Source organism: Chiroxiphia lanceolata, chromosome 3, assembly GCF_009829145.1.
Source record: "Chiroxiphia lanceolata isolate bChiLan1 chromosome 3, bChiLan1.pri, whole genome shotgun sequence".
Taxonomy (NCBI): domain Eukaryota; kingdom Metazoa; phylum Chordata; class Aves; order Passeriformes; family Pipridae; genus Chiroxiphia; species Chiroxiphia lanceolata.
Window position 1 is genome coordinate 112364361 of NC_045639.1, and position 11642 is coordinate 112376002.

Genomic DNA, 11642 nt, shown 5'->3' on the forward strand with positions numbered 1-11642 from the left:
AATTTCGGTGTCTTAGTAGTTCTTAGAAACTCTCCTCTACTCCTCAGTGTTTCGGTCCTGTGCAAAAATCACAAGGGCTACATTTTTTTTTCCGAAATAAACGTCTTTTGTCCCTTTAGAAATCACTTGGTGGGAAACTTGAGTTATCATATGTGTCTGCACAAAGAGTGCTGTGTATCGTTAAATAAAAATAACGTGGTTTAACATATATTTCCTTATTATCTTCAGTATACATTTCTGGAATTTGTATGCATTCGGAAAAGACTTTTAAAAGAAGATAGGTGAAAGGTTTTACCTGCCCTAAAATAAAAATTCGTGTTTTAAAGTCAATCAATGAAATAAAAAATCTTGTGCTTCGTTCAAAATCTGTCCACAAAATGAAAAAACCTTAATTTGATTTTAGTGTGGGAGCTTGGCTTTCCTCCTTTACTTCCACCACTTTATGCAGAAGTGGGAGGTAGAGCAGAAAGCAGAGGAGTGTTAATGACACAAAACAGAAAGTGACCAATGTCATTTGTTTTGAAATGGTCATTTCCATCACTGTGGAAAAAAAACCCCAAGAATGTGATGATAACCATTTTAAAGAGCCACTTTTAGTTACTCACGTGCAGAGCCTCGGGTTGCCCATCAATAACAGAATGAATAGTTAATATGGGCCATTTCCCTAATGTGGGAGAGAGCATTTCCATGTCAATCTGCTGCCTCAACTTTTCCTAAAAACTGCCTTTCTCCAGGACTTGTTATTGATGCTGGTGGCAGAGTATCTCTGTTAGTCCTAGGGAACAGCCCAGCTGTGGCACTGCACAGACCCCAGAGCAGAGGACTGAGCCCAGTGACCAGCCCATGAACCTTCAGATGTCACCAGTGAGTCGGTGTGGGAGGGAGTGTCACTTCCTTCCTTGTATCTCCTGGTGCCCCCTGTCCCCTTGACTGGTGGTCAAACTGAGATACAATTACACTGGAGGTGTGGCTATCAAATGTGATACTATATTTAACAGGTCTCAGTGCTTCATAGGTTCTTTCTCAGCGTTCACTAATTAATCTTCCTTGCCCTGAATGTCTTGGATTATCTCTGTGTTGCAGTCAGTGGGTCTGAAGCTCAAGGTTAAATGTCTTGCTCTCAGCCCAGAGCAGAGATAGTAACTGTCAAGAAACTTCTTAATGAGAAAGTTCATCTCCTGTTTTTCCACAGTTTAACTGTGGCCCTTACATTTAGAGGAACGCAATTTTTGGCAGCCTGGCCTAGAAAACCAGGAGCAGCCCAGGGGTGGGGAACATCCTTGTCCTGTCCCTGCTCTGATGGACCTTTGCTGCTTGGTCTTGCTCAACCGTCTTGCCGGACTTTCGGTTTTTTGGAGACATTCTGAAAACACAAATTTCTAATGGCATGTGAAGGTTTTCAACCCTTGCTTTGCATTTAGTATAAGATCCTGAGGAAGTGGTCTCGAGTTTCTCCAGGGGAGGTTTAGGTTGGGTATTAGGAAAAATTTCTTCGTGGACAGGGTTGTCAAACATTGGGACAGGCTTCCCAGGGAAGTGGTGAAGTCACCATTCCAGCAGGTGTTTAAAAGGTATGTGGGGCACTTGAGGGCGTGGTTTAGTGGTGAACGTGGTGGTGCTGGGTTAAGGGTTGGACTCGATGATCTTAGAGGACTTTTCCAACCTTAATGATTCTGTAATTCCCTGCTTAACCTGTTGTTATTGTAGGTTAGATACGTTAAGGACATGAGTGAGGCAAGTTTGTTGGAAAATTTGTTCTAACATACCAACAACTGGAGAAAAACGGAGAAGATACAGGCCCATGCCTCTCAGCAAGGCTTTGAGATACTGGAAGTGAAGTACCTTCCCTTGGGCTTAGCCCAGAGGCTGATTCTCAGGTAGCCAAATTAGGTAATGGGACTATTGCAGTTGGTGCATTTTAAATATTGAAAACTGTTCTTTCTTCAGAAGCTATCAGACTGTTAAGTTACTTCATAACATTTGTTCAAAACTATGTTTGAAACCCTTGTCATGTAAATTGTCTGCTGAAGAGCTCTTACACCACTCCCCACAGATAAGACTTAGACTTGTACCATAGTAGTTGCTCTTATCATCTCTCAGCATATGTGCTTCTTGTGAGTATATCTGGAACCAGAATAGAAATTGTAAGAAATTCCTGGTGTTATTTGCTTCATGCCTGGACTAACACCTAAAACGCAGCACAATGCAGCACATTCCAAAAGCATCTACTAGTACCATAAAGGAAACAACTGTCAAGACATTAGTATGAAAAATAAATTTGTGAAAACACAGTCAAAGAATGGAGAAAAATTTCGTTTGAAATGCTGGATCTCAGTGAATGTCATATTGCTTTTACCTCATCTGTGTTTGATAAACCCACATTCACAGCATCTCAGTCTTTCCAGGGATATGAACAACTAAGTGATCCAAGCACTCCTTGATGCCTGTGCTAAGAAAAAGGAACATCCAGGTAGCATTTCATCTCACCTGCTATTTGTTCTATTCCACATTGGTAGGGAAGCAAAATCTTATGAAATACCCTATGGAAGTATAAAAGTTTTGCCTGGATACCCAGCAGTAACCAAGCTGGGTGCCTGGTGCTCCAGGGAGGCACTTCAGGTTGCAGAAGATCCCTTCCAGTTCCTGCTGTTTACAGGCTCAAGCACCCTAGCCAGATATCCAGAGCACAAAAGCTGGATCTTTGAGGAGGCAACTCTCTCAGAAATCTCTAATAATAAAATAATTCCTTGTTAAATATTCATCAGCCCAGAGAGAGAAGGAGGAAAGAGGAAATGTGTGTGTGGAAGGAATTTTAACATCCATCTCTTTGGCTTAAAGCAAAAAATAAATCTTGGAAAGTAACACAGAAAACACCTGAAAGTTTTTCTAAAATCGTGTATATTTCTGTAAGAGAGTTGAGGTTTCATAGAATAGTGTTTTCTGAGGAAAACACAGGTTACTTAGGAAATTTCCACACAGCTTTGGTTTGAATTACACTTTCCACAAATGACAGAATCACAGAATGGTTTGGGTTCGAATCATGTTGTTCCAAGACCAGGTTGCTGCAAGCTCCACTCAACCTGGCCTTGAACACTTCCAGGGATGGGGCACCCTCAGCTTCTCTGGGGAAAACTGTTCCAGGGCCTCAGCACCCTCACTGTCCAGAATATTTTCCTGTTATCTAATGTAACCCTGCCCTCTGTCAGTGTGAAGCCATTCCCCCTCGTCCTGTCACTCCATGTCCTTGTAAAAAGTCCCTCTCCAGCTTTCTCAGAGCCCTGCATTGTGGCACAGTCTTGATGGTGAAACTGAGCTTCAGGCAGGCAGAAAATCAAGCCTACCAGAATTAGTCATTGATATCCTGGAAATCTTAATTTGATGCTATCAATTGCTTTAATATGATAGTAATCTGACCAACAGAGACAGGATGAGACAACAGAGGGGAAGAAACCACTCCCAAACAGTTTCTATATATAGTGATTATTTATTCAGCCAGTATTAACTAAGAAATTATGTGCAAGCAAGTGTTAAAATCAGGTCATGGTAGGCCCAGAAATTTAATATCTAAAGGAAGGAGAAATCCTTTATATAGGTAGCAAAATGAAAAAGCAAAGCAGATCAATGTCTGGGTATGGCTCACCCTCCTGTGTCTTGAACCAGAATTGCAGTCCTAAGGAGAAAATTATTTTTACTGGTCTAAAATTGGAAGGGAAGGTGGCAAGTAGGATCTGCCCTGCTCGGGGCTGGTATATGTGACTGGAGAGCTATGGGAGACCAGCAGCAATCCTGAGGAGCAGTTGGAGGGTCTGTGGGGCACCCTAGTGCATCCTGAATGGCACCAGGATGTATCATTTTGGAAAAGCGTAAGGAAAAAGATTAGTAGGAAGGCACCGTTTATCACCTGCACAAACAGATTTATCAGAATCTTTGTGTTTAGGTCACAAAGTAAAAGTTGTCAGATTTAATGTGTGCCTCCTATTTTGCCTGTACAAAAATTACATTTCTCTTTGCTTTGTATTTCTCTTCCTATCTCATACACAGTCACATGAAGTGCAAAAGAGCCTCAAAATATCCAGCAAGAATTTTCCAAATTAAAAAAAAAACCCTTGATTTACAAATAACTTTGATTAAAAGCTCTGTTTGTGAACCAGTGGTAAATCATGTGTTTATTTAGCAGGAATATGTTCCATTGACAATCAACAAAAAGGTAACAGAAGAAAGTTTAGTGGCATTTAATATATTATGCAAAAAAACCCCTGAAGTGTCTTAAAGTGTTTTTCCCATTTAAAAGAAATTAATCAGTGGCAGATCCACTGCAAGGAAAGCCACAAAATAAGAATTAGTAGCTTAAGCATAATTTTTACAAACCCTAAAATAACATCAGAACTTATTTTGGGGTGCTAGTCTAATTTAGGACTAAAGTAATGGTCAGATTCCAGATAAAATTGTTATCTATAGGTCAATCTGAGCAGATGCACTGAGGGTGAATACACTTCACAGTGAGTTCTACACTTCTCCTATGAGTCTCACAGCAGCTGTAATGACATCCACCAGGACTTTATATGATTTGAGTGGTGCATTTGCAGGTTGCAGGACACTTCTGCTTCACCAGTGAGTGGCTACAGCCAAACAAAGTTTTCAGGTTCTTGCAGTTTCCAAGGAGATCTTGATGCTTGCAAGGATTGGCTAAAATAAAAGAGAGAGAAACAAAGACGTGAAATATTGATTGAAAACCAAGTTTTGGTCTGATACTTCTGCATTTTCCAAAAAGATTTGAGTTTTTCTTGTTTATATAATCTTTGTACTTTTTCTCTGCTCTTAACATTGCTTGAATATTATAGAAAGGGAATGCAGGTGGGAAGGTGGGTATCAACCACCTGGTTGAAATTGGAAGGGACCTCTGGAGGTCATCTGGTCCAACCGGCCCCTGCTCAGGGTTGTGCCTGTTTTGGTGGGGTATTTAACCACTATTATTGCAAGGGGTGGGTAATGAAAGGGGCAGCTCTAGGATCTTTCATCCAGATTAGCAAGAAATAACTATGCAAAAGTAAAATGCTACACAGGATCAACATCACTCTCTGAGGTAATGCAATGTTTGTCTTCAGGAGGAGAACAGAGTCACTTACTGCAAAGCCCTTTGTCACAGTGGCCAGGACAGTCTGCACATTTTGGTCCACTTCTGTAAGGTGTAGCTATTTGCATTGCGTTATTTCCTCTGAAATTTGAAAGAAAAACAAGACATGACAAGATTAACATGAAGATTTGGGCCATTAAGAGGAGTTATTGCAGTGAAAGGCATCCAGAAGGTTTTGGGTAAAAGTATTTTCATAGGCAGTCATGTTTTAATTTCAGATATTCACAGAATATAATAAATTTGATTTTAAATAAGAGGGACAATAAGGTTTAGAGAAACAAAATTAATTGATTATTTGTATAGCATTATTCACAAAAAAATTATGTGCTTTCTAGCTCTGCTTTTCTAATGGTTTGCAAGTATTTGGGGCTTATAAGGCAATCATAAAATCACAGAATCATAGAACTATTTGGGTTGGGAGAGACCTTAAAGATCATCTTGTTCCAACCCCCTGCCATGGGCAGGGACACCTTCCACTAGACCAGGTTGCTTAATAACCTCAGCAGACCCTTTCTGACACCAGCTGCTTGAGATGGGCTATTTACCTCTAAATATTCATTTGCTGTTGGCTTTCACTTTGCATCTGACTTTCTGCTTTGTGGTCCAGGTTATAGCATAGTTTATACCTGATTCTGCCAGAGATACACCTTTGTTCATCTGCTGAAATTTCCCTAATAACTGTTTCAATGTGAAATAAAATAAATATTGCTATTTAAACCTGCTGTTAAGCCCACAATTCACATTAGTATTTTTAAAACTATAAAAGGTTAAAGTAGACTGCAGTCATTTTATCCTACACATGGCCAGTGGGGCACAGGGGGGTTTTGGAAAAGTATCCATAATCCATAATTATCCATATCTATAATGAGTAAGCAGGCAGTACGTACGCAGGGCAGTATTGGCAAACATAAAAGTACTTGTAGGAGTTCGTAGGGCAGTAGGAAACTGCACATCCAACCTGGTAACTGTTGTACCAGATTAGCTGTAGAATAAAAAATAAGCACATTATTTCAGTCGTCTTTATTGAATTCTCAACAAAAAGCTCACAAAATAACAGAAGGTATTTTTTTCTTTCATTTTTTTTCTATTCAGCTTTTAAGTTTACAGTTTAGCAGTCAGAAAGAATACATAGAAAAATGAGTTTATCATCTCCAAATGTTTTTGAACATATTCTCTGGAAGGAGACTTAAGTTTAAGGTCAAATACTTTCATCTTGGATATTTTGTTTTGACAATTCTTAATCAGGAATTTCATCCATATGTAGAAAATATTTATTTCTAAATTAAATGTATTTATTTAAAGGTATTTTTAAATTAAAGGTATTTTTAAATTAAAGGTATTTTTAAATTAAAGGTATTTTTAAATTAAAGGTATTTCTAAATTATTTCTACAGAACAGTGTTTCTTTTATGGACAGCTCTTAAAAAATACTGGTTCCATTGCCTCATAATTAGATAGAAAATAATTTTAATTTATCATTCATCTTCGCATCAGAATGTAAATGATAGATAATAGTTTGATGACACTGACAATTTTTTTTAATAATTATAAATAACTCCCAGCTGCCTTAACTGTACTGCTGTAATTTTAGTGCACTGTGTTTCAGTTTTCCTTACCTGAGTGTAGCTCTCGATGTTGACATTTCTGGAGGTTGCTCCATATCCATATTTGAAATTGGAGGACTGACTGTACCATGTTTGGATTGTTTCAGGCCATGTTCTTGGGTAAGATGATAGCAGTATATTCTCACCACAGGTGACACCTGCAGTAGAAGTAAGTCTGGTTTATTCCTTAGGAGAGAAGCAAGCTGGGAAGCGGGACAGAGGGGTTGGACTTTTAGTCTAAAAAAAAAAAGTCTAGGACACTAATCTCTTTGTCCTGTGATTTTAAGAGGAGGACAGTCCACCTCATCCTCTGAAAGCTGCAGGAAATGTTACTCTGATTTTATGAGCTTTCAGGCACAGATACTTAGATCACAAAACGTTACACAAAAATCCTGTACTTAGTCACACCAACAGCCATCCATGGCACTGTCTTGTTTCCAGCAGGAGACAAAAGTGGACGCTTGAAAGGTACAAATACAGGGCAAGTACAAACTCCTTCTCCAGTTCCAACAAATTGTCCTTCGGGGTATTTATGTGACAAAGATGATAGTTTTGTGTTTAATAATCATAGAATCATAGAATGGTTTGAGTTTTAAGGGACCTAAAGATCATCTAGTTCCAGTCCCTCTGCCACATATAGGGATACCTTTTACTAGACCAGGTCCTAAAAAGGTATTCTAATAATAATAACTATTCTAATAATCCTAAAAAGCAGTTCTAGAACAGATTAAAAGTTATCTTTATTTCTATTTCACATTCCCAGGGGTCATCTGCAAACATTAACCCATCAGCTCAGGTTCCATCCTTGTCACTACCATTAAGGGTTCTCTGCTCTCTTGGGCTGATTCTCATCTGACATGTATTTGCCCACTTCTGAGCATTTTTGGCAGCTTTATCACTCCACACCTGAAAGACACAAAGGAAGAAGTATCCAGGTCATAAATAGGTTAGTGCTGTTCATGAGAAGTAAAAAAAATGGGGAATGGCTTAGGTGTTGTGCACTGAATGTTCTCATGGTCATGGGAAGGGGTCATACCAGTTTACACTCCTGGGGCACAGGAACCACATTTTTTCTACTCTTGAAGATTCCAGAGCAGGTAACTCTGCACAGTTATATCAGACAGTCCTGATCTCCAGATGCTCCTGATTATTAGGATTTTTATAACATACTGTTGCTTTCTGTCAGACTTGTGTCTGAGTAAACACTGCAGGGAGCAGTGCACTAAATAGTATAGAACTGATTTTCGACCCAGGTACAGCTGAGATGGACTAAGAAGCACCAGCTGGGCTTTGAACCTGGGGAATGTTTGCAAGTCTCACTGTGCAGGCTTAACCACAAAGCACCAACCAGCTCATCTGCTCATGGGATAGGGATAACAAGGAATATCGGGAGTGAAAGGGATGGGAGAAATGATGGGCAAAGTAAACTCAGGTGAGGACAAATGGTTATGCAGATCTAGATCTTTTATCTCCCCCCTGACAGTGTGTGATTCAGAAGCTGCTGCTCGGACTCCTGCTCTTCCTTTGCTTCACATGCTCTTTGCTTCATCCAGGGCGTGTGTTTTGCTTTTAGGAATTACAGAATAGATAGTTTGGGTTGAAATGGACCTTGAAGGGTCATCTAGTCCAACCCCTCTACAATGAGCAGGGACACCTTCGACTAGACCGGGCTGCTCAGAGCTCTATTCAGCCTGTCCTTGAACAATTCCAGGGATGGGGCAGCCACAGCTTCTCTTGGCAATCTCTGCCAGTGTTTCACCACTCTTATGATTAAAAATCTTCCTCCTATATCTAATCTAAATCAACCCTCTTTTAAATGAACACCATTAACCCTTCTGTTATTGCAAGAGGGCCTGATAAAATATTTTCCCCCATCTTTCTTATAGACGCACTTTAGGTACTGGAAGGGGCTCTAAGATCTCCTTAGAGCATTCTCTTCTCCAGGTTGAACAGCCCCAATTTTCTCAGTCTGTCTGCACAGCAGAGCTGCTCCAGCCCTCTGATTGATTTTGTGGTCTCCCCTGGACTCATTCCAGCAGTTCCATGTCCTTCTGATGTTGGGGACACCAGAGCTGGAGGCAGCTCTGCAAGTGGGGTCTCACCTGAGGGGGCAGAGGGGCAGAATTGCCTCCCTTTCCCTTCTTCCCACACTGCTGGGGAGGAGCCCAGGACACAGTTTGCTTTCTGGGCTGCACGTGGACATTGCTGGCTCATGCTGAGTTTCTCATCCACCAACACCCCCAAGTCCTTCTTTTCAGGGCTGCTCTCAAACCTCTTCATCCCTCAGACTGCTTTGATACTGGGGTTTCTCTATCCTCTCTTTTAAGGGAAAAGCAGGCAAGTTGTAATGCATAGCTTACCATCTTCAGCATGTTCCTGGCCGTGGGAAGTACAGATCTGCGTATTTCATTGTGTTGATCAAGGATCTCTTTTTGGTTTTTAGACTTAGAATGAGGAAAGGAGAAAATTTTCGCTGTTTTATCGGGAAAGCCCTGGAAAGCAACAACAATGAAGGTCCCAGTTAACAGAAGTTTAATAAACAAGATAAATTATGAGCTTCTCCTCAATACAAAGTTTCTTGGAAATTCTCAACAATCTTTTATTTGTTCTTCTATTATTACAATATTTTTTTCCTTCCCTCTTTGATTTAAACTGCACTTTTCATTAGGAGATGTGACCTTAAATGAGATTTGTAGGTAGGAATACTGCCCTCAGATTTCTCCACATCAAACATGGGGAAAGCTTAGCTCTGGAACCAAATCTCAAGGCTGGCTTAGACCTCCTGTGTGCACTGAAAAAAGCCTCCAGCTCTTGTGTGTTGTAAGTTCTGGAAGTATGTGAAGCTGCATTAGAACTTAGGACTGTTTGCAGACCTTCTGAAGTACCTTAGGTCAAAAAAGCAATGAATGACTTGGATTGTCTCTTAAAAAACATTGTGAGGGCATCAATCCTTGCACAGAAAGGGAGCTGCAATGCTTACACTGGAGTTTTCAGGCTAAAACATCCCTCAGGAAAAGATTCTTCCTACTTAATATCTAAACCTGAGGCATCTCAGTCTAAGATAGACACCTTCACTGTCTTTGTCATTACTGGAGAGGGCACAGGAAGCTCAGTCCATGACATCTGCACTTCATTTTAGAACTGGAAGAAGCATTTTCTTAAGTACCTCCTCCATTAGTAGTGAGACTGACAGAGATCTGAACAACTAATATGTTGATGCTGAAGTCAGGTGGGCTCTGCCATTGGTGTAGAGGTCTCTTTTCTAGGCACTGGTTCATCTTACTTAATTCTAGATATCCACAGAATAGATGTAAATATCCAAAAGTCACTCAGTTTACCTTTATGGTCAATGAAATAAAACATAAAATGAGACTAAATTTTGAAATGTCCAAATGTTATGAATGAGTCCCACTGCTTTGCCTTCACAGCTCAACTCTAGGTTTTAAAGAATGTAGTTAGTGGCTTAAAATGGCATCTAATGCCATTTGAGGTGTCCAGAGAGCCCTAGATATGAGTAGCTCACTGTACAGCCACTCATGAGTGGCTCAGGGACCCTGGAGAGTCTCAAGCTGCACTGAGACATGTTTGGGCAACTGAACCTACCCCAAGAAGAAGGGTAGTACATCTTGTTTAAATTAAGACATCTGCAGTGGTAGAAATAACAACTCAGCCACTTATTTTAGGTTGCTGCTATACTCAGGTAAAGGAAAGAAGCAGCTTAGGACATATTTCCCCTGAGATTTATAGAAGAAAGAGACTATTTGGTTCCCTGAAGTACTTATTTATTTTCATTCATTAATAAGACCTTGATAAACAACTCACATTTAAATTCCTACACAATAGATCTCTACATCTTACAAGGTTAATACTCTCTAAGAGATTTAAAAATCATATTTCTGGTTCTTAGCTAAATTGTTTATTTATCTGTGGAAAATATGCTTTTAAAATTAATCTCACAAAGGGAAAAATATTTTGATAGGCAGAATCACAGAATGGTTTGGGTTGGAAGGTGCCTTAAAGATTCAGTAGCTCCAAACACCCTGTCATGGACAGGGACACCTTCCACTAGAGCAGGTTCTTAAACCAATATACAAATAAAAATAATAATAAAAATAATAATAACTATAATAATACAAAACCCCATGAAAAATAAGAGTTCATCTTTGATGTGTTATATTAACATGTTAACAATAATTTCACCCCTGAACTGTAAATATCTGGAGATCACTAGACCAGACTGCACCAGGTCAGGTACCTACACAATGTGCTCAGATATGGCTGTTTTGCAGACAAATATTCCTACCTGTCCATCACACTGGTGTAGCAGAGCAGCCAGGAAAATGATTGCAGTTAGTAGATCCATTTCTACAGGGGGGAAAAAAACCACAAACAAAACCCCAAAGTCCATTAATCTCTGTTCCATATAGTTCGTGGTATAACGTGGTAGGTGAGAGAGATGCAAAACTGTTGCAAAGTCAAGCCTGCACAAAGAAGTTTATTTTAGTGGATCCTGAATATAAGCTGGATGTGCTAAAACTGTGCAAATGAGTGTATGATGGTGCATGGGCACCACTGTCTCCTACAGACAGAAGATTTCACCTTGCATTGAAACAGGGACTGTAAGAAGCACAAAGGTGTGTGTTATTTGGATCAGTCCCCCTTTGAACTTCTTTATTCAAGATATCTTGAATTTGCAGCATTTCTTTCATCTTTGCTCCCTTGTATTAAAAAAAAACCCATTAATGTGTTCAGTGTTGTCACATCAGTGTCCTGCTCAAGCATCATCCATAGTGAGAACTGGTTTTTTGGAGTGGAGCACTAAACATGCCAAAAGTTGTCTCCATTTCTGTTCCTGTTCCCTGTTTCCTCATTAAATCAATCTCACAAGGGCTAATTTAATGGTGG

At 39.9% G+C, this 11642-nt stretch overlaps 1 protein-coding gene across 1 annotated transcript; it reads right to left on the minus strand.

Moving 5' to 3' along the window:
• Positions 1-4416: 4416 nt before the first annotated feature.
• On the minus strand, positions 4417-11160 carry LOC116785125 (cysteine-rich venom protein TEL1-like). Its single transcript, XM_032684365.1, has 7 exons — positions 11041-11160; positions 9098-9229; positions 7553-7643; positions 6750-6895; positions 6022-6116; positions 5127-5215; positions 4417-4686 (listed from the first exon to the last, which is right to left on the minus strand). Exons 1-7 carry the CDS (start codon positions 11158-11160, stop codon positions 4559-4561), a joined length of 801 nt encoding a protein of 266 aa, XP_032540256.1. The 3' UTR covers positions 4417-4558.
• Between the last annotated feature and the right edge of the window lie 482 nt (positions 11161-11642).